The sequence below is a fragment of the Drosophila ficusphila genome, unplaced genomic scaffold, assembly GCF_018152265.1.
Source record: "Drosophila ficusphila isolate 14025-0441.05 unplaced genomic scaffold, ASM1815226v1 contig_412, whole genome shotgun sequence".
NCBI classification, from domain to species: domain Eukaryota; kingdom Metazoa; phylum Arthropoda; class Insecta; order Diptera; family Drosophilidae; genus Drosophila; species Drosophila ficusphila.
Genome location: NW_025064326.1, coordinates 1,290,848 through 1,314,638, shown reverse-complemented (window position 1 = coordinate 1,314,638; position 23,791 = coordinate 1,290,848). Strand labels below are relative to the sequence as shown.

Sequence of the window (23,791 nt, the reverse complement as noted above, 5' to 3'; positions counted from 1 at the left end):
CAAGTGGTCAGCCGAGGAAATGCAAAGGTGAGCCGCACTTAACGGCTGGGAAATCGAGAAAGAGATAGCCCTGCCAGCATTTGCGTGAAAAGATGTCACGCTATAAAGTTGCTTTATTGAACCATTTCGGGCTAATAGATGGGTTTTAGGCTCGGCTCGTAAATGTTTACCGAATGGTTTTCGATGATAATGGCGCATTGACAAATGTCCGCCAGCAGAGAGAAATTTTTTACCATGGGAAAAGGGGTTTCGTAGATGTGACTGGTTACTGTTACTGTTTTTGGAATATTTATTTTGGAAAGCACAAAACCTACGAAAACCTTGCATAGAAAATTTAATTTTGCACACTTTTCTAAGCGTATTTCAAAGTTTGAACAATATATTTCAAGTCTTGCAACTACGTTATAACTTTCCTAAGCAACAGTTTGCATTTAAGTTTGGTGCAACTCCCTCACTGTGCACTTGGATACCTTGGAGCCCTTGCTTATGTTCCACCTATTAATTACTCGATGCTCCCGGGGGAACTTTTCCGGTGAAAAAGCGTTGCATATCGCGTATACGCCAAGCTGTCATGCTTTGTTGTGCGCTTTTCCATCATTTCACCAATTTTCCTCGGTTCTACTTTGTGTTCTGCATAGTTTGCTGCGTTTTTATGATGATTTTTAGTATTATTGCATTGCAATTTTAAATGGCAAACATTTTGTTGCTGTCAGCGACTGTTGAAGTTTCCTTCTGCTGGCTCCTTTCTTTTATCTTGCCTTTTTCGCCAGCATACTCTGCTCTGCTTCTCCTGACTTTTATTATATGTATATTTTAATGCTAAATGGGAGAAATTACTTTCATTTTCCTCGGAATTGGTTTTACAAGCAGTAGTAGCAGCAAAAGTCGGGCAAAACAAGCGGCAAAAACAGTGAAGCAAACTTTTTGTGAGTGAAAAATGCACCAGAGAAGGGAGCGCGTTTTCCCCGATTTCCTCTGCGTTTCCCTCGAGTTTTCCCAGCTGCATATCTGGGACTACGACTCTGATCCTCTCGTGCAATATATGTAATGCAAAAGTTTTTAATTTAGCGCTAACTTAGCGCCGAGACTCGCAGAACGCAAAGCAACTGGAAGGAAAATGCCAAAAAGAGCAGGAAACACAAAAATGGAGTGAAACGGAGGAGATTTTTGAAATATGCTTTAAAAAATAATCAACTTGCCAAGACTGCCACGACTGGCGAGCATGCAGAGCTGGAAAAGTGGAGAAAATCTGAGAAAAAGAAGTCTGTGGGCAAACAATTCTGCCCTAGTTGCTTTGCTAAAAGTTTCCCTTTTCGTTTATGATTGTTTGGGAATTAAGTATTAGCCTTCACTTATTAGTTTCTGTTGAAGAGAATTTTATTAAAAATATTTATAAGCAGCTTTTTCTGCGATGGAATTCTTCGTTGATTTTGCAGTGCAGTTGAGTGCTTAAATTCCTGCTCCAAAACTGGAGTTTTCCGTTGTGCAATTTGGCGATCCGAAAGGCGTCTGGCCAAATGAACTGCTGTGGTTTTCCCCCACAGCGCCACGGCTCCTCCCCCACACCGATTTTTCCGGCTTTTCCAGGCGCAGCTGCTGCTCCACAATTCTTTTGTCAGCATTCGAAATCAAAAACACGAGGTGAATGGCGGCCGTGGCCAAAAACCAAGTTGCATGAGTAACAAGCGTGGAAAAGCTTGACGAGTGGTCAGTAACCAAACTCCAGCGCAAAAAAAATAAATATAAAAATAAATGCGGGTCGCAAAATGAAAAGGGCGTTCAAAGGGGCGCGGAGTGAATGTGGGCGTGTCAGCCAGCATGGCTGAAAATTAAATTTGCACCACGCAAAAACACGGAAAGTTGTAGCAACAAAAACTGCGATACAGACAGAGAAACAACGCGCAGAACTTAGCACTAAGCTCCGGTTGAGAACCGCAGGACAAATGAATGAAATACCATGGAACGGACACAGGACATGCTTTATATGGCGGATGGAGGGGATGGAGTGCCACTGGGAACAATGCGAGGATGAGCGAAGCTTTGCTGACATATTTCCAGTGTCATTTCCCAAGATCTCTGCATGCCTGCGGGAGAAGGGAGAGCATCCAGGAGGCAGATGGGATAAAACAGCTGTTAGGGGTGTAGATATACCCGTCCCCCCTCTTGCAGAGCCAAAGCTGCTAAGTCCTTGTCCCGACCCAAATCAACAAGGAATGCGGAAGAGCTGAAGACTCCAACTGCGACTCAATCTGGTTTTCTTTTCCAGAGAACAGCTGTGGATGAAGTGTTAGAAAAGGATAGTTTTGAGGATTAAGTTTAGGAATTAAGAATATTAAGGGGGATCAAAGGATTTCAGCACTGTAATAACATAATAAACAAAAGGCTATTTGCAGAACATAAAACTACTATACTATATATCTCCTTAATTTAAAAGTAGGAAAAGCGAAGAAGTGTTTTTTTTATTTTCCTTAAATTTACTTTTGATTCCCCTACAAATTTGACCGCAGCTGTTTTTATTTCGTGAATTATGGTTTCGGTTGAGCTTGGTTTCTGCTCTTGGTTGTCTGGGTATATTTTTATGGCATACTTTGCGGCATTTCTTTGGAGCCTGCTCCCCTTTGTGTCCCAACTCCACTTTGGCGGCACAAATTTGAATGCAAACATTGTTGTTCCTTACTTGTTTCCACATGAAATATGATAATTCATTACACGAGCTTCAAGATATTGCCAGGCAGTGGGGAAAAAGGAAGCGGCAGGAAAGGACAAAAAATGGAGAAGGAAAATATAAAGAAACGACACTCACTCAATTGTATCTTATGCAAATTGCCAGTGATTTTTCCTCCACTTTTTCTTTCCCTTGTTTCCCTTCCTTCTTTTCCTTTCCTGTTTCCTGTGTGCTTAGAACGATGCTTCCTTTGTGGAAAAAGGGAAAACCTTTGCATGTGAGGAGATACAGGTTTTCTTTCGCTCATCTGATGTTGATTTTTTCGTGTTTAGGCAGAGGCAGACATTTAGAAATATTTATGACATGCAAGGCCGATTTTTAATTGAATCAAGTAGCGTGTGGCATAAATAAAGGATACAAAAATACAAAGAAAATATTTGACGGAGGGAAGGTTGCTTAATTTATTTGTTTATGATTAGGCAAACGATAATAAGAATTTTTATTTCCGCGAATGTTAAATCAGGCAAATAATGGGCACGTGTGGATCTCAAATTAAAAATGCGTTCTTTCAATTTTTATTCATGGTTCGGATTGAAATATCCTTAATTTAGTTTTAACTTTGGCTGCTGGCTTAAAAGGTTTGAAAGCTAAGTTGGTAAATAGAACTGCTAATTGCTTTCTCGGAGAAGCGATATGAGCTCTGCGGGAAATCAATCAAAGTATAAAGAAAAGCCTGGTGAGGTATTTTAATTAGCTCGGGGGAAAGTGTCCACGTCAACGAAGTGCTGACTCGCGGTAATGAGAAAATCCTGCCACCTTTCAAGAAAACCCCATTCGGTCCCCATTCGATTGTCAACAACTTGGAGTTGGTCAAGCTGGGGGCTTCCTGCCATTTCTTGGCTGACTTTTTATCGTTTTCTCGACTGCCTGGAGACGGGAGCTCCGTGCAGCCGTGGACTGCGGGTTGTTGCCACACCGCCTGCACTTGGGTAAACAAAAGTTTCTGCTGGCCGCTCCGGTGGTTTATTTGTTTGGCCAGCAAACTTTGCTACCTTACCTTGTGCACTCTCGCACTCGTATCTATCTAGCAGATACTTTCTGCCGTATTTGTGCGGACTGCAATCGATGAAGCGTAAATGTTCAAATATTGCCAGAGATATTTCAGCCCTCCTCCTCCGCCCGCCCCGGAAAACAAAACGTGCTCTGGTCATTACCAGCGGACAACCGCAATCCCAGTGCAGTGGCAGCACAAAAGATACAGAAGTATCTTGCAGATTGCCTTGGGGTATTTTCCAGTTCGACCGAAACTACTTCGACTTGTTCTATTTCTTCGCCAGCTGCTGCTGCTGCTGCTGCTGTTCTTTTTACGGTTTCCATGTGGGTCTATCTGGGGAGTGCCAAGTGATAAAGTGGTCACCAAAGCTAGAGGCAATTTATGAAGTGCAGAGAAAGAAATCTGAAATGTGTTCTCACCTTTCTCAGTCCATTAAGATGTGAGTTAACTAAAACGGCAGATTCAAATCGATTTGTAAAAACAATCTGTTCATTTCAATCACACTAGAACGCAAAACTGCAAGGGCTTTGAGCAATCTTAAAGTTACCAAAGCACACAATCTTTTTCTTTATCTGTATCGCAGCGACTTTTTTCCACCCCGTACGCTTCATTTTCGAATGCATTTTTAATAAACTCCACCTGCTAAAGTGTTGAACTTTGCAATGCCAAAAGTTTGCGCGAATATGATAAGTGCCACGCCCCCCGGGGCTCCTCCGCCTGCATATGGGCAAGTGAAATTGAATTTTCCCCAGTGTTGATAAAGTGATACGCGGGCCGGGGCAGGGGAAAGGGCGAATAGGGAAAAAGGGGAAAAACTCTGACCCAAAAGTCAACAGCGAAAAAGGAAAATTCTTGGTGTACTTTTCCTGTGCTCCTGCACTCCTTTGCTTTTTTCGCCTTTTCTTCGGCTTCGCTTCTGGGCTTTTTCGAGTGCAAAAGTTTGGCGCACTTGGCCCGCTTTTGATTTGGTCGGCACTGGGTTAGTGAAGGGGGCGGGGTGTTTTCCATGCATGTGCAACTTTTTGTGGCAGCAAGAAAAATTTCGGCTGCCTTTGGCCCGTTGGTTTTGTGGTTTGTCAAGAGGGGGTGGCAACCCTACAGCTAGCTGGCGAAAATTGCCAAAGTTGCCGGGCTTATTTATTAATATTTCAGCACCAGTTCGGCTGCAGCCCCGTTTGCCACACTAAACCACACCACGGCACACCACTTATTCTGCAAATCAACAAGTGTTTGTTTTGCTTTTGGAAATTGCATTTTCATTCGACTTTTTCCAGCGGAAATGTATGCCAAAAAAAGAAGGGGGCGAAAAGCAGGAGGTCACTTGAAAACAAGAAAAAGGCAACAAGAATAAAGAGCTGCGAAAACATTTCAGTTCTTGTGGAACTTTCGAAAGTTTCAACTTATCTGTTGTTGCTTATATTTCCTTTTTTTGGGGGCACAAAAGTTTCTTAAGCCATGTTAACCACACACATTCGCACCACCACCGGGCTTAGAGCGGGGCGAAGGGGCGGAGAGGCGGAGGGGCATGGCTCTCATGTGTAAGTATCTTGCAGCCAAAGTTGCAACTCGAACTGGTTTTTCCACTTCGGCCAAAGCAATTTGGGGCCCGCTGCATAAAAACGCATAAATGCCGCCGCCGCTGCAAAAAAGTTGCCTTTTTATGTACACACACAAATATATATTTCTCTTTTGTGAGATATGCCATAGCTTGTGTATATATCCCCTCGACTTTGCCGAGGAGAGTTTCTCGTTGGCAGCTTCTTGTGTTCTCCCACTTTTCCGCATTGTCATGCAAAAGTCGTAATGAAATAACGGCACATGAGCCGTAGGTAGATATAGGTGTCCCCATCTGCCGATGTCTTAACCCGTGCCCCGTGCCCCTGCCACTTCTGCTGCTTGCCACCTTTCGATATCTGCGGTGGAACAGCTGCAACATGCGATTTTCTCTTCGCCTTAACCCACTGCTGGCCTGATTTATTCATGCGCATTTCTTGTGGGAACACCCAACCCATTCTGAGGAAATAAATATTATATGTAGAGATCTGCTAATTATACAGCAATGAATTTCTAAGATATATTGGAGGAAGTGCACATGACGGTAGTTCAACGATGAATTACGATTGAGAAAAATACTCTCAGTGGGAATTAATTTATTCGTCGGGGCTTTTCGTGGGTTAAGTGTGTCACTTAAATGTTGTCACGTTTCTCTTGCCACTCCTTTTTAACGTTTCTGGTTCGAGCCACTCGAGGCTTCTTCTTATACCTTTGTTCTTGGCCCAAGCAAGGAGCTTGCAACTTGGCCATCAATATTTCTCTGTACTCCTCTGCAGACATACGAAAAACCGGTTTGCCGCACCTTAACCCTCCGCTGGCCCCAGAAAACCCCATCCCGCCGCCTGTAAATTGCAATCTCCTTCCGTTTCGTTGACTTCTGCTGTCTCAGACTGGGCTTTTGCTTTTATTTGGGCTTTGCTTTTGCCTTTTGGTGGCCAGGATAAACGGGAGCGCCGTTTAAACAGATAACATTCATTGTAACAGAGGCGGACTCAACCCCTCCCCTTCCTTAACCCCTTCACACCTTAACCCCCTCTCAACTCTCGCCATCGGTCGGTTTGATTTTTTGCCCGCAGCTGTTTTTTCTCCTTTTTGTCTATCTGTGTGAGTCATAAGAAAATTATGTTGCATTTTATGGGCCAGGAGCAGGATCATTTGCAGTTTTTATCGACTCTGCTTTCGACCAAGAAGAAGTTGGCAAGAACCGAAGGAAAGGACAGAGAATCTAATGCAGGGAAAAGTGTTCTTGTGTGGATAGATATTTCTATGTTTTTGATTTTATACTCCTTAGTAAAATCCCTAAGGAGGATTTCTATTTTCCAAACCCAAAGCTATATACATTCGAGTTCTCAGAGAGTTTTTAAATAATATTCTAAACCGGACCAATTCTCAAGATATTTTTGACAGTGTAGGATCCACAAGACCAGCCAACATTCGGCTTAAGCATAAAGACATTAAAGACAATTCAGGGGGAGGGACTGGGAATAGGAGGCGTCGAGATTGCAACTTTGGTGCAGTGCCAGGACAACAACCCGATTCAAAGCTTTGCAGTCCTTCCCTTGGTCCTGGCTGTGTGATTTGCCATTGTTCTTGGCCTCGTCCACAGGCTGCAGGCAAAATAATAAGACATAATTCCTAAGCTTCTGTTGGTCCAGGGCCTCGTCCTGGCGCCCATCCTTTGGCATCTCCTCGCCGTGCTGTGTCCACATTATGCATAACTTTGCAGGACTCCCTGTGTATATTTATCCCAGTGGTTGCAATCAGGGCACTGCCAACCTTAAAGATACCCAGTCAACCACTCAAGAGGGAATTCAAGGAGTAGCAAAAAATAATTGAATAAAAGAAGAATGCGCAGAGTCTATATTAATATATTTCTGTTTAAAAAGGGCTTTAAAGAGAGAGATCAATTCGCCTTGTTCTTTAATAACACGTCTTTGTATCTTATTTCCAACAATAACACACCCTAACTAAAAGGCACAATGTTTCACCAACTTTTGTTTCCAATTAAAATCAAAAATCTATGCCAACACACATTGTAATCAAGTGCGTGAAAGAGACGGCCAGAGGAGCCGGAAGAGAGAGAAAAGAGACAGGGACAGCGTAGGTATTTCTTACATTTTATGGCCAAATTCAATGCTGGTAATTAACTCTGAAAATCCAATTATGGCAAACTTTCCCGAAGTCTGCGTAGCTCCGTGCATACTGCCCTCTCTGTCTTCTGCAACGCTGCCGTCTCTTTCTTGTGTGTCCTGACATGCGAGGCGAGGTGTCTGTGTAAGTGCGAAGTTGACTAGTTGTGATTGTGTGGGTGCATTTATAAGTGATATGCAGAACATGCAATTAACAAGGGCAGAATTCACTGCCGTAGACTCGGTCTTCTGGTCTTCTGGTTTGCACAGAAGAAAAAACTAATATGCTTGATAGTTTTGAAGATTTTTCGTAAGTTAGGCCACACTTACCCAAATCCTGCAAATTTACCAATCGATACTATACGAAAAAGAGTAAATTTGCTTGACCTGCGGATAGAACTAACATTTCGAACTATTTTTTCTGTGTAAGTTGTCAGCTGTTCGTTTTACGTTCTCTAAGTTTTCGAGTTTCCCCAGAGGGAGTCACAGCTTGGGGTTCCCCTTCCCCCCGCCGTCTCTGCCTTTTGCCGTCGTCATTGTGTCTGTTTTAATACGATTCCCACGTCATAATTGCATATTGTAGCTGCCACAACAGAAGCTCCACTGTACCAAAACGGTGTTGGGAGAATTCTCGGCCTGAAAGAACAACAATGCTCAACGCAAAGGCCGTTGACCAAATGTTCTAGAAAATTTTCCAGCTCTGGCCGTCCATGCAGAATCAAATTGCTTCCTTTGAACAAGACTGCATATTTCTCAGAAAATGTTTACAATTTTAGTCAGCTAAAAATGCAGGATAAACCCGATTTAGGTGGATTATTTCTAAAACAAATAGATTGCAAATGTTTATTCTTCTGAACATGTTCTTGAACTTTTTTGTGCAAAATAAAATCATGTTAGCTCACCTGAGCCTTGAGGTACTGTATTTTTCCAAGTTTAAGATACTTATAAAGATGCAATCAGATATTTCGCTCTGCTGACTCTCCAAACAATCTCCCAGTTAATGTTCAAATTTCATTAAATACATAAATAAAAGCTTGGATGCTTCCGATGCGACTGTCCTTTTGGCTCCATTAGCTCTTAGTTGAGATAAAAAAGTTAACTCCTGACCCTGCCTCGAGCGGAAATTGAATTTTTTAGCCTTTCGCTGAGCTGCCTTTGCACTGGTCGCTCCTTTTGCATATTATTTTTAATTTCCAGCAATTATAAGAAATTTTTCTTTCAGCTTTTCCTCCGTGCACCTTCTTTAACGATAATTTAATTAGTTGCAAGTTGCTGCCGTCGGTTGGTCGTTGCCTTTTTGCCATTTTGCGTTCGCCCCATTAATTGCACTTAACATTTCGTGAATTCTTAATGTCCGACAATAAAAGAGGCGAAATCGGAAACTTAAAGGAGCACAGACCTTTTGTTCGTCAGACATCTCGACTTATCAGCGATTTATAGAACATTTTTTTGTCAATCTCTGACACCTACTGTTAGCGAAGAATATTTACTCAGCTGGGCATATTTCATATATATTTAAATGTTGACCCAAAGGGTTCAGAAGGATAATTCAGAGGAACAGGACAACATCTGGCAATTTGCCTAAGTGCAGCGAGCTGAACTTCTTCGTCCTTTCCCTGTCGCTCTCTCTCTGTCTAAAGTTTTTAATTAGAAACGCATCCTGCGAAAATGGACAGCGCTAACCCTCTCCAGCCCCTGATTTCCCTGGCTTTTCTCCTGTTAAGCAGTCGAGTGAAATGAGCAAAGAAACGCGTTGACAACCAGGCCAAAAGCTCCACAAAAGTAACTTTAATGGCAGACAGAGACGGCCAGAATAAATGAATGAAATGGGCACAGCGCCCAGGACTTGGAAAAATAACAAAAATAACAAGAAACGAAACTTTTGACATAAATTCCCGTCCCAAAAAGATAGAAAACTCGGGCGCACAACAAGAAGTGAAGGCTCTCGGCCGAAAGAGATGCCACCTTGACGTGTGATGCCATTATCCGGCGGATTAGATACGGATATTTAAGGGCCTTCAGACGAGTGCCAAATTAATTTTAATGCGATTTTCATGGGCTGCATAACTTCGGGACTTTAACGACTATTGGCCCTAATGCAAATGCTGCGAAACAGACCGAAACAATCTTTAAATTTAGCACAGACTAACGAAGTCTGGGCCTGCAGCTCTAAAACAAAAATTTATTGCCTCTCGAACACTCTTTTTGCTCCTTTTTGCTTTTTTCTGGAGTGGCTTAAACGCCGCCTCATGCATATTTGATGCCAAATATAAAGCGGCTATAAATTCCACTCGAAATTTACGCACCAAAGTAAGAATAATGCGCCAAGGTCCCTCAAAAGAGAAAAAAGGGCAACGAAGCGAATCCTTGGGATACGCATGTGTTCAAGGTGCGCTTAAAGGTAGGCCATGTATCTCAAACTTTGTCGTCTAAGCATATGAAAAAGTTACTCGAAATTGTTTTAATTTTTTTCCGAGCTCTCCCTTTTTATTGTTCTCCTTCTTTCTTGACAAGTTTCGAGTTGAGTTGTTGAGGTATAATGCATTATTAAGAATTAAACAAAAATTGTTGTCCTTTGTTTTTCTTAAGGGCTCCTTTATTTTAAACCGATTTTTCTCTTTGTCTCAGAGAAGAAAGGCCGAACTCTGATGAAAATTTCATGAGCACTGAAAAGGTTCTTATGTTGTGGGTTTTTCGGAGATGTTGGGGGATTGAAGTGAAAAGTTATGATTCTATTCGGTTTAAGCTTTATGAAAATGTGATAAACTTGTTTCATGTGGTGGTCAAGAGTTTAAATTATTTATGGAAGGCAATTATTTTGGGGCTACAGAGAGAGATTGTCAACTTATGGAGGAATAGAAAAATGATTGTTTGTACTTCTTTTTACTTATGTATAATACAAGCACTTTATATAATATGTATTAACTCAATACATTATCTTTTCAGTTCTCGTAGCGCTGAGTTCCACGATTTCGGCCGACGAGTCCATCGACACCCGCGAGAATGCCGACCTAACCCTCAAGTGCCGGTTTAACGACAAGTACGAGTCGAACGACTTTTCGTTTTTCTGGACCCGCTGGACAGCGAATCCGGCCCAGTTCGATAACGTGGCCATCGGCGATGTACAATTGAGTTCCGGATATAGGTGAGTAATCTAAAGGACCCTTGAAGTAAGATCTAGATTTGCAGCAAATGTTTTCTGATACCTTATCAATGGTGGTGACCATCGATGCTCCCCAAATCCCAGTGAGTAATGGACATTGAATCGGGACCTAACAACGAGGATGATAATTGCGGGAATGGCTGGCTTTGAGGGATGTTAAATGCCGTCCATAAAGCTGATGTCCTTTATGGCTGCATGTGCGTGTGTGTGTCTGTGTGTGCGTGGGGTCGTAAAGTGAAATGGCGAGGGAAATTCCCACAGTCCTCTGTCCTCCTGTGGCATTAACGGTTATCCTTCCACCGACCGAGAAGTACAGTTTATCCCGGCAGCAGCAGTTGGCAGCCATTTGTTAAGTTAATTAAATGTTTCACACTCCCCCGTACCCGTCCGACCTGGATAATGCGATTTATGCATGTGACTGACTGGGCTGGCAACTTAATTAAAATCAAGTTCTTGGCAATTTAAACAAATGCCAGGCGGGTGAAACGGTTAAGTCCGAACCTGGCCACAGCCCTGGAATTGGATGGCATCGGCTTAAAGGGGCTTAAAAAATGTTTTTTTATGAAATGTATTTTAAAAGCCGAATGACAGAATGTAATAATGTTTCAACCCACCTTAAACGATATAAAAAATGCTTAAATATATTCCACACAAGACAGTATAATGAATAACAGGAGAAGGACAGACAACAAATTCTTTTTTGTATCTTTAATTAAATATTAGGTTTACGAATAATAGCGAACGCTAAGTTTTGCAGTGTTCCATGTTGCTCATGTACTGCTTAATCCTTAATGTCAACGCCGCGTGTTGCATGTTAAGACAATTATGACCACAGGCATACGAGTACACACACATGGCCGTCCGCCTATTGGTGTTTGTGTTTATGTTTCGCTTTCATTGCCCCCATTTCCACTACACCCCCTTCCTTCCACAACCCCTGATTTCAATTGTATTTTTATTCGCCTGGTGCCTGCGACTTCCGTTTCCTGTTGGCCGCCTGCTTTTTAATGTTCGGTTTGGTTTCTTTATGTGGCAACGCATAAATTTTAAGTGCCAACTGTGCCGCACGGACCACTTTCTTCTTCTTCGTCGTTTTACTCTTCTTCCGCGGAAAATGCAACCCTCCGTCCGTTCGATTCCGTGTCGTTGCGTTTCCGTTCCATTCCGTTTCGTTTCATTCTGTTGCCGAATAAAATGGCCGCAAGCCAACTTTTGTATAACGCCATATACGTTTTATGGATGCACTGGAAAAATTGTAGAATACCAGTAGCAAACATAAGCGTTAACAAAAATGTAATATATATAAAACCAGAAAGGTGTTGAGATACACCACTTGGAATCTTAAATATTTTAAAATGCACCCAACCTAAAACTGCAAAAATTTAAAGCAAACTCGATTTTTCCTCTGCATCTTCGAGCTTGAGTGTGAGCATAATAAAAGCAAATCAACAAATAGCAAAGCATCATAAAAAGGCGTTGTGGGCCACACGAAATCGCTGCGCGGACCCAGGCAAATTGTAAAATATATTTTTACTGCAATTTGTGCCGAAAGCTAACAAGGAGCCGAGAACAAGCAGGGAACGCCAACGAGGACAACGTCGAATAACGGGACGAGGAACAGCAGCCAGGACACGAGAACACGGCTCAAGGAGACTAAACGAAACTGGCCACATAATGAAGGCAGAGATAGTACCCAAACCCTAAGCCCCCGGAAAATTCCTATCTGTGCAAAAGTGAAATTACTGCAAATTTGCTGGCAATGCCAAACAACACACAAAACGAAAAAAAAGCGAAGAAAAAAAATATTACAGAATTGTTTCTCTGGGCCAAAATGTCGCGACAGGTCGAAGGGAAAAAGAAAAGCTCAGGGCTAATATTTCGCTGAACATTTAATTTAACGAGACATCAGGGGAATGCTCTTCTTTCAGAGATTGGGAAACAATGAGTGCGGCATTTAGAAGTCGGGAGTCGAAGGACCAACGATTCCTTCCAATGCGAAATTCAACTTGTGGGGGATTTTTGCGAAGAGGAAAATACGATTGCATACTTAGAAAGGAAATCTTGTGAGAAATCAGTTGGGGTATCTAGAATCTAAATAAATGGCTTGGCGTAAAGAGGATCCGTAAAATATGTTTTCGATTTTATGAATCAATTTACAAATTGGATACCACAATTTTGTGGATGTACAGATTAATGAGGTCTACTCGTAACAAGTTGATTCTTATGCTCGTGAAAATATTTTTGTATTTTTTCAGTTAAAAAATCAACTTTCTTAAAGCCCTCTTCAATCTAGGTTGCTCTTTCAATAACCTAAAGAAGTTTACTTCAGTTCTTTGAGCAGGCTTCCTTTATTCCCGCTTATCTGAATAATTGGCGGCCGTTTAAGTTTTCCCTCTGTCCCCACATAATAATAATAAAAAATAAAAACTTTTTGCACTTGCCCACAGGGAGGGACAAAAATTGAAAAAAAAAACATTAAGAATTGGGGACAGCACTGCGGTAGCAACAACAAATCACAAATTGCAATGCAGAAGGAAAATTTCCAGGAAAATGGGGTGGGTTATAAATAAAACCAGGACCTGCTCGGGGATAAACTTGAAAATTGCAACAAGAAAAGACTGCCTGGGGCCTTTTGCTTGTCCCCTTGGAGTCCCTTTTTTTGGTAACGCTCAAGGACGCGCGTCCTGCTCCATAATTTGTATTTGCCCGTTTAAAGCGCTTTTCACCGCCGATAGGAGGTGGAAAATCAAGGGGATTCCCCAGAGCGGCGGCAATGACGATGACTGCGCTTTGCCAGCAGTTTTTATAATTTGCACTTTTTTATTTCCACCGAGCAGCACGTGTCCTGAGGATTCTCTCTATCCCAACTGCAAATGAGCAAGTCGCCTGAGACCCGGCCCCAAAAAGCAGAGACATCAGTGGGGAGAAAGTGGAGAAAGGAGAAGCAGCAGCTGCAAATAGAAAATACTCGTAGTAATAAAAAAAACTCAACTAGGCAAGGACACGCGGTTTTTGGCCGGAAAGAGGAGATGAGCGGGCAAGTCTGTCGAGAATTCAGTCAATTTGCTGTCTGCTGCAGAGGGAGAAAATTGGGTTATGAAGTCTATTATAATAAGTGAAAGTTCGACATTATATTAAACACAAAATTAAAGTGTTGGAAGCAGTCTTCTTAATTTAATAATCAGCTTTGGTGAAACTTTTAAATGTAGAGTATAAAAATAATCTGATGAAGTTATCTTCTTAATTTTGTTGAGTACATTTTATGCACTGCTTGAATTCTCGTAACGTTTAGTCCCTCCGCTCCTCAGAATTTTGTCTGCGCATTCTATTTGGAGATTTCAAGAGCAGGCGACCAGTTTACTTTCAGTATTTTTTTCGTCCTGTTGCGGTTTGCTGCTTGGCAAATTAAAATTTCACACAAACGCGAGTTGTGCTCTCCTTTTTTTGGTCGTGGCACTGCGGTTTTTGGCAGCAATTAGGACACGAGTAAAATAAGTGAGTAAATAAAACGGGCGTCTGACCAAGCTAATCAGTCTAAGCCCTAAGTCTGTCCAATTAGAATCGCAAAATTGTCTAGACTGAAAGTGCACATAGCTGAAGTTCCGAAGATGTTTGTGAAAAGGCGAAGACGAAGTGCCATCCACCTCACTAAAATCTCGAGATGAGAACCAATTTCATCGTCAGTCAAAAGTCCACTTGCAGCTGGCAAATGAACTTGGGGAAGTCTCGAGAAATGGAAAATGAAAATCGTATCTGCGAGATTGGGGGATCCCCTTGTTTGCCAATCTAATAAACTGCCGACTGACCAGCAGGGAAAAGCCAAGAATCCAGCGAAGCGCATTCGGGCGGCATCAATTTTCAGTAGTTGTCCAGGACAACGACGATGACGACCAAATAATCATCAGGATCATCATCCTATTGAAAAATTGTGAAAAATCGCAGCGCTCAAAAAAAGTAAGAGGAGGACTCTGAAGTGGTCTTGAAATATTAAGACATTGACAAAATGAAGCCAAGAAAGCTGAAGGAGGGAAAATGAATGTCTGACAGAAGCCAAAAACAGAAAACTGGCAAACTTTCCCTTCTTCTTTCGTTTGATAGATGAAAGAGGAGCGAATTTTCAATACATTGAAAATCTGGATTGAAAAGTGGGCTTTAGAATTAAGAAAGGCTCCTGGAATGCTGGGATAATTTAATCAACAGACTGTGAAAAAAAACACACATTTAAAAAATTTGATTAAAACAGAAGCTTCCTTGGACGCAAAATGCCGTTTAGCAAAACCAATAACCTTAAATTGAAAATTTTTATTGAAATTGTCACACACGTGATATGGGAAAATAAATTCAATTTACTGCCTCTCTACTTTAAGTCAACCATATAGTATATCGCATGAGCTCGTGTTTCTGTTTCTTTATTATTTAAACTAAAAATCAAATTTTCCCCAGCTCTCTGCGAGTTTTTTTACGAAGTTGAAAGACATGCAGACAAAACACGAAGCGTTCTTCGGTTTTCCAATTATACAGTTTTGGAAATTAATTTGGTTTACGGGCCTGCAAAGCAATTACGCCATAAGAACCCCTCAGAGCTTAATAGTCCGGCATATAACAATAACAATAAGGTAAACATCGGGAAATTCCAAAAGCTGTGAGAAAATTACTTTACTTTTTTCTTGTTTACCTTTCACTTGGGTTGGCAAGCGTCTGAGACCCGAGTTCTTATTGGAAATTGTCTAGGAAAAATATGCAAACATTTATTCGAACGTTGATTTTATTTATGTTGGTCCTCCCCCTCCCGCCGCTCCGCAGGAATGTCTCGTCCTGTCGCCTCCTTCGTCAAATATTACCATTTCGTATTTATTTATATTACGAGCGTTTAAAGTTTGGCCACCTGCGGGCAGAAAGCAGGAAGCGAGTCGAGGACCAGAGTGGGAAAATCCAATATTAGCACAATTAGTGATGGCTACTTGAGAGGGGGAATGGCGCCCAGGAGTCCCCTGCAAGTTTTCAAATAAAAATAAATTGATTTTGGGCACTGAAAATGGGAATTGATTGACTGGATGTTGGCAGTTGAGCTTTGAAGTTTGAGTTCTTATACTTTATATTTAAATTGTTATTGATTTATTCATTTATATTTCAAAACGTTTGTAATTCCTTTTTTCTAGACTCGACTTCCAGCCGGAGCGCGGCATCTACGATCTGCAGATCAAGAACGTGTCCTACAATCGGGACAATGGCCGCTTCGAGTGCCGCATCAAGGCCAAGGGAACGGGCGCGGATGTCCACCAGGAGTTCCACAACCTCACGGTCCTCACCCCGCCCCATCCCCCCGTGATCTCGCCCGGAAACATTGCCGTGGCCACCGAAGACAAGCCCATGGAGCTCACCTGCAGCAGCATCGGCGGATCCCCCGATCCCACCATCACGTAAGTTTCCCTACCTATCAGATTCGATTTCGATTTCAAGTTGACTAACCATCCGTTCAGTTGGTATCGCGACGGTTCCAACTCCCCTCTGCCAGCGACCATTTTGAAGGGCGGCACCAAGGATCAGCCCACCAACGCCACACTATCCATTATCCCCCGAAGGGAGGACGATGGCGCCAAGTACCGATGCGTAGTCAGAAATCGTGCCATGAACGAGGGAAAGCGACTGGAGGCCACTGCCACCTTGAATGTGAACTGTAAGTAGTCGACTTCGAATGCTTTCCCTATGAAAACAGCAGATTACTCGCGGCATAACCCAGGCATCATTGGAAGTAGGGCTTGAATGAGTAATGCTTTTGCTCCACTTAGCGTCCCTCGTAAAGGCCGAGGGAAGAACCACATGAGGAGATGATCCGCCCACTCCAGTCCCCTGATAATCTTCGCTATTACTCACACCCGAGCCACTTGAGCATCATTAATAATTTCCACGCTCTGACATGGGAAGCAATTGCCATAAATTGCGACGCTTGACCATTGCTAATTAGAAACTTTGGGAGAGTCCCTGCCTTTTTTTTGCCGTTTTGCAAAGCGATTCCAGGCGGAGTCATCCGTCCGGCAAGTCGACCTTCTCTTAATTTGCATGCTATGCGGCAATTACAACACCATCTGAATATCTGAACATTAGCATAATGAAGGGGGGACAATGAACAGCCAGTCCCCGGCGTTTAACCCCTGTTTTCACAGCTCCCCGCGCAGTGCACATGACACATTTCGTTTAGAGTATTTAGATGCACCAGCAACACCAACTAGCCACTGGCAACTCACAACCAGCAACTAGCAACTAGCAACTGTAGCTGCCCGAACGGCAATCGCATAATCGCATATATCTTTTTTAAAAGCCAACAAAGCCCCGCACATAAATTACCAATGCTGACCTGAACCAACGACCTGCTGCTGACTGAACGCAAGTAATTAGAATACAAATTTATGTGCCACTCGTCGCAGTTGTTGTTTAATTGTTGTTGTTATTGCCGTTGTTGTTGCAACAAGTGGCCGTGTGTTGGTGAGTCGAGGCGAGTGTGTGTGCATGTGGCCGTTTGTGTGTGACCTGCTGGCTGTTAACGCTGGCTATTAGGGCTAATCAAAAGGCAAATAAAGTGAAATATTGCCCCGGTCGTCGTGGCGGAGCAATCGAGTGTTTGGGCCCAACACCTATGCACTTCGCGAAAAGATTTCATTGTTTATTTGCAGTTAGGGTTGAACAGAAGTGTATATTCCCATGCCAGTTATTTTACTAAAATTTACAATACCAATAATCTAAATTTTTCAGTGCATACTTGAGTTGTAGATGCTTTGCATGCATAGTTACAATAGAACATTTTTTCATCGAATTTTGTTTTCTCTGTAGCATGGATTTTATAGTCGAACCTATAGCCATGGCTATCAACTGTGTAATTAATTCAAAACAACACACACGCACGCAGAGGCGGCTGTAATGGCCTTAGAACCGGTGCTAGTGTTAGTGTAAGTGCTGGCATTAGTATTAGTGGTGGAAGGAAGAACGCAAGTGGGCAGAAGACTGCGCTAATTGGGAAGATAGAGAGAACGGAGAGGGAAATGATCAACTCCAGCGTTAAATAGGTAGAAGAAAGAATTCCAAGGCAAGAAGGGAATAAATTATAGAACCGCATTCCAAGCGGATTTAAGCAAAACACTGTTCATATTTACCCCACCTCAGTGAGCCAATAGTTGAGTATTGTAAACAACAACAGCGGCGGAAAATGCATTAAAGCCAACCGCCGACGTCGTCACACATGGCGTATGAGTAATGCCCACCTGACTGAATCAAAACAACTCCAACGCAGCGTGCTGTAAATTTATGTATACATATGCTACATATTGACCTACGCAACGCTAATTAACCGCCTCTTCAAACGGCCACGCCCACTTCGTATAGATTACATCCAATCGAGGTGAATTTATAAAAACAGAAAAAATTTATACACACGTAAAATATATAGGTCGCATGCGGTTTAATTAGTTGTCCTCAGGGCCACGCCCACAGCCGCCCACACTTGCGTGAACCGCATTGAATAAATGCCCAAAGATACACAGGCTCAAATTCATTATGTTTATCTAAAGTGTTTAGCCAGTTAGCAATAACAAAAGGTTTAATTACAAAAATATTAGAAAAAGTCAGCTGGACAAACCACAAAACCGCAAAGCAAATTTCGGGGGATTTGCAATCGTAAACGTTTATTAATTGCCAGCGTTTAGATTTATTGGATCGAGAAGGGGCAGTTTGGAAAGTTTTTAAATAAATTTAGGAACGACAGGAACCGCAGTAATTGCAGGAAAAGCAGGGAACAAAAAAGGTTAACGGACAGAACAAACAGTTTGAGACCGTAAGGGATATGTGAACTCTGATTGTGGCTGAGGATTTTCCACTTGCGGTCACCTCCGGTTTCCACTGGGTTTTCCTTTGCCATTTTACCCACTTTCGCCTCAGTAATGCGTTTTTAAGCAAGCAGAACAGGACCCGGAGTAGATCAAACAGGGAAATGATGTCCTGTCTGTGTCCTGTCCCCTTTTCCTGTTGCCAGCCTTCAGGCACTTTGCGGTTGCTGCGGGCCAGAAATCCACATGGAGAAGTACGGAGAAAAAATGGGCACTAAGGAACCCGAGACAAAGAATCTGTACAGAAAGAAAATAACACTAAAATGTTTTACCATTTGGGGATTTTTTATTAATTTTCAACGGATCAAATTGAAGAATAAACCATCGAATTCAAGTCAAACTTTTACCTTCAACTTTTCGGTAATTAAATACGTTTCAAGTTAACTCTTTTTTTCTGTGCAGTAAATGCAAACCCATCAGTCAGCTTAACCCTTACTGAATTCGTTTGTTTAGCCCACAGTCTGGACTCTAAAATTAAATCAAAAGCAATTTAATTGAAATCAAGCAAGGAAAAGGCAGGAGACAAGCGTGGCTGTTATCCTTTCTCACTGTGATTTACGTTGGGCAATAAAAATTCACTTTTCTCCGGCTCTCTTTCTGTGGCCCATTGACACCTACAAATTAATCAGAAAATGAGCCACGTTCTTGGCCTAATCTCCGGTAATAACTCATTGCCAAATGGCCGGCAATAAATCGCGGGGAAAGCAGTGGAAATTGTCGCGCTAATAACCGCAAAATGACAAAATTGCCACGAAAAATCAGCGACGGCAATAATTTCAAATTTCAGAGGCCCCGGGATAGAATGGAAGCGCAAAAGTCAAGTTTAATCTGGCCGGGCTCTAATGTATTGCCTCTGGCCCGAAGGGTCCTTTTCTATTCCTGATGAAGCCAATCGGATCTGAAGAGCGAGGAAATCGTGAGGGGGCCCGACTTCCCTTCCCACCTTCCACCTGCGAAAAGTAGGCAAGCAACAGACAGCTGCTTTACAGGGATATTCGGGATGGGCTTTTGTTTTTGATTCTAAGCTGACAAGGCAGGGGGTAAATCTTGCACGGGCTTTATTGTTTTTTCTTTCGCCCTTTCTCGCTGTCAAATCTCTGTCCCCGGCTCGAAAACCGCTTAAGTTTGGCGGCTTAGCGCCTGCAAAAAACACTGAAATCCGGAAATAGGGAGTCATCTTCGTAGAAAGGGGCCAATGGCTTGGAAAAGGGAAGCCTATTAGGAGTGCAAGCCTAATGGAATCTTCCTTCTAAAGCCAAAGAAGAGTTTAAAGTTTTGAGGGTACACTATTAATTCTCCTCTACTGTTTATTTTTAAATGCAATTTCCCTTCAGCGTTTAACGTAACTTGAGTCGCCTTTTGAAAAATCATAATTAAGAGATACTTACTGCAAGGCATGCAACCTCGGGAAACTCAATTTTCCCAACTCCTTTCCCAGGGGTCCATCATTTTCCATAGTTTAATGTCAGGCAATTAACTTTTGTCTGGCCCCCCGAGAAGAGGCAGACAGCTCAAAAAATGGGAAGTGGAAAAGACTGCCAGGGAGCAGGTTGCGGAGAGGGAAAGCTCGGGGGGAGTGGGAAAGATGGGGAGCAGCGGGGTTCAAAGGGGAGTAGGCCTGTCACATGACCTGCCAGTCAGCGATGAGATCATGCATAAAAAAGCCAAAGGAAAAGCCGGGAGGAACTCCAAACCGAGCCAAACCGAACCGAACGAAAAACCAAAGGGAACCGAACCGAAGCACGTCCTCAAATGGGAATGGAAATGGCAATGGAAATGTTAAATGTAAATGCGGCATATGGAAAAACGGGAAACGACCTTGCTCTGTGTTTGGGCCTTAACACCCCGAGTGGGCGGCAAGTGGGTTGGGTTGGGAGCAGATTGGTAGATTGTCACAGGCAAATAGGCGGGACAACATGAAAATCAACCAAGCAAATGCCAATACACATGCAACACCGGAAAGAAGCTGGCGCTCACTGAGAAAAATGTTTACTGACGTGCCAAGAACAACAAATTTAATTGTACCTTGGAATATTTTTATTTGCAAGTGCAGTAATGAACTTTTTGCAGAGTGTGACTGCTAAATGTGTAGATGCAAAGGGGCTCGAACTCAGTTTAGGAAAAACATTTTGTTTGTGTGTAAAAATAGAAATGGTCGAGGATGTTGCGGCTGTGGCATTCAAGGATTCGAGGCTTAACATGGCGTAAACACAAAAGCCTCTAAAGGCATCAACTGCGGCATATAAAGTGGCATTACATTAGAGTACGACCAGAAAAAGCGAAAAAAACATACACAGAAAATAAACGCAAACATGTCCTTTGGCAGGAAGTGCCGCAAAGACAAAAAGAGATTGTCGAGTGGCATCGTCGACGCATTAAATTGAAGATGATGATGATAATGCGCCAGATAAGTCTGAGTCTGGAGGATCTGAAGTAAGGGGTCTGGGGTCTGAAGTCTGGGATCTGAGGTCCGTGGGGTCATAGGTAACAGCCAACTTAACGTCAATAAACGGGAGTCGGGGGCGGAAAGGTCGGTCTTCAGTCCGCAACAAGCCATGAAAAGGAGGAGGAAAACTGGGAAAACAGCCACCGGATAACATCTGCCATTTGCGGCCAGGACGAAAGATGAAACAATGCGGCAGGAAAGTGGGGGATAACGAGAGGACATGTGGATGCCGGGTACTATTTACTTGGCATTAAGCAAACTTCAAATAAAAAGGATAACGAGCGCATTGCGAGACACGCAGGCAACTCAAAATGCCACTGGAACTGGCTCAACAACAGTATCGCAAAAAAAAAGCGAGCAATCAGGGGGGCGAAGGGGACAGAAACAACAACAACAACAACAACAGCAAAAACAGAAACAAAAAAGCTGAGTGACATTCCCCAAGTTGAGGAAATTGTGGATACTTCGAGGGATACGGAGACAAAGGACTGCCATGAAAGGCACGACAATTGCACACAATTTTCATTTATTGTTTGGCTACACATTTGGCCACATTATGTCAGACTTTGGCCTCCCCCTCGATGAGCAGAAACAAAAAAGTCTTGCCCACAAATAATCGTGCATTGCTCTGCCCCCGAAAACAAAAACAAAAATTGCGAGGAAAAAGTCTAAGGACATGTGCACGAGTTTTCCCAAAAATTCGTCCTTAACCGTCCAGAAAAAGAATATGTCGAAAAGGAAACCAGAAATTCCGCCTCACATTTTGACGCTTCATTTCCATTTCTCTCGATTTTGCGTGTTGAGGTCACTTTGGGTTTTCGGTTTTTGGGTTAAGTTAGGGCTCTAAAATCGGTTTCGGTTTCAGGATGGGCGTTCGGGCTAAGATTTTGGGTTGGGTTAGGCTAACAAGTTGGCTAAGGTTACAGGCGTCCGGAGCACGAAATGTTTTCTTTGTTTAACATCTGAGGCGATTGAAACTAGAGATTTATGTAAGGGCAAAGACAACATTCCTCGCAGGAAAAATGTTTGACAGCCGGGAAATGCATGTAAGAAAAAAAAAAAGGGAAATTAGGACCACCGTATCGTAGAAAATCTTTAAAGCGTATTTTTTAGAGTGCATCACAAAAAATTAAAGTTAATAAATGAAACCTGTCTTCATAAATACAACAAAGGAATATCCTCCATGACAACAACTGAACAAATAGAAAGCGCTAGAGCCCTCTTCTGAACGGGGAAAACATTTCAATTTTGCTGCGGGCTTCTGTTTTATTTTTCCGCTCTTCTGCTATTCTGCTCCTCTGTTCGATGATATGCCAAACGACCAAAACAAACTTTGCATTGTTAGTCACGATGATGGCGATATATGGTATTCCCCCCGTATCAGGTCCTATTGTTGCCATACATATGGCGATGATGATGAGGATGTGTGTATGATGTCAACAGTGCAAACAGCACGCGTCGCTTGTCGCAGTTTATAGGGTCAAAAGGGGGCAGAAGGGAGCTGAAGGGGCAAGTGTGGGGGCATTAAAGGGTGGACAATGAGTCTGCATTGTTTTGGATGGACTGCAAAACACAATCCACTCGCCACGCCCACAAACTGATGACGACAGGAATGACAATGATCATTATATATCTGCTGCTAATTAAAGTAAATTTTGCGATTCGATGAAAGTGGTCGAGGGACTCCGGGAGCTACAAAAACATCCCACCTCTTGACCACTTCACCACCCACTCACTACCCACTCCCAACAAGCCCGGCACCAAAAACACACCAACACCCATGCCCACTCGTAAACATGTCAATAATATTCAAAATTGAAATGTCAAAATGCTAATTTCGCACATTTGTTTGACTTTTGCTGTACAGGCAGGTACACAGAGAGAATTTAAGCTGCTTAGCATTGTACTAAAATATAAACATTTATATTTGAAGTGTTCTCTTAAGCAAAGAAGTCTCAGGCTGCTACAAAATTTGTTGATAAAAATGTAATCTTAAGATTAACTTAAGCTTCTGCTAAACTTTTCGAATATATTAATTCGTTTATTAAGCTGGATTTATTATATTTAATTTTTGCTTAAATTGAATATAAGCTTTTTGACTTTTTTCTGTATCTACCCCTAATTTCCGCTTCTGTCTCTTTTGAGAGAGAGAATGCAATGCAATTTGCGCAATGTATGCAAATTTGCACAAGCCGCACCAAAAATTTTATTTACAAAATTTTCGTGCCAAATTTGACTTTTGCCAACGCACAAGAGAAGCCGACCGAATCGATGGGGAAAATCGGGGGGAGGTGGGCATAGGAATGCCTGGAATTTCGGCACTTCTCCAGTTGGAGCTGCAGTCCAAATATTTTTCCACTGACTAACTAATGAATCGAGCAGTGAGTCCCAAAACCGAATGCAACCGATGATCTGCTTTCAAATTTACACCCTTTAAAAAGGGAAACCTTTATTATTTCCCTTAGCCACATGATAAACTTATACAAACACCTGTAAACTTTCAGAAAAAAAAAGTTCATATTGGGCGTTTGCTTTTGCTAAAAACCAAAATAAATAGCCAACAGAAAAAAAAAACTCAAAAATCAGGACCATGAAATGTGCTTAATCCAGCCAAGTGTGAGATTTTTTATGTCGAATGTAATACCTGCAGCTCAAACTGACAATTTTAAAGCTCAGTCGGGCAGGAAATTTCATACAAAAGATTTTGTGCCGCGAGGACTTTCCAATAGGGTATTTTAAAACCAGAGTAAAGCCGTATTGTTAAGCCATGGAAATCTGAAACATTTAAGGATTTCTCTGTACGAAACAGTTTCATGTAGAAATGGGAAAAAAGCAAAACTAAACCCCTGATGTTTCCGATTTCAATTGAATACTAAGCAGATTTGGTTGTTGGATTCTCCATT

General features: G+C 42.4%; 1 protein-coding gene across 1 annotated transcript in view; it reads left to right on the top strand.

Moving 5' to 3' along the window:
- Window positions 1-23,791, top strand: part of LOC108091458 (hemicentin-2) — an 80,462-nt gene that overhangs the window by 28,404 nt on the left and 28,267 nt on the right. The window contains 3 exon segments of the mRNA XM_017190658.2: window positions 10,349-10,547; window positions 15,725-15,985; window positions 16,046-16,242. Coding sequence (XP_017046147.2) covers window positions 10,349-10,547; window positions 15,725-15,985; window positions 16,046-16,242 — 657 coding nt within the window.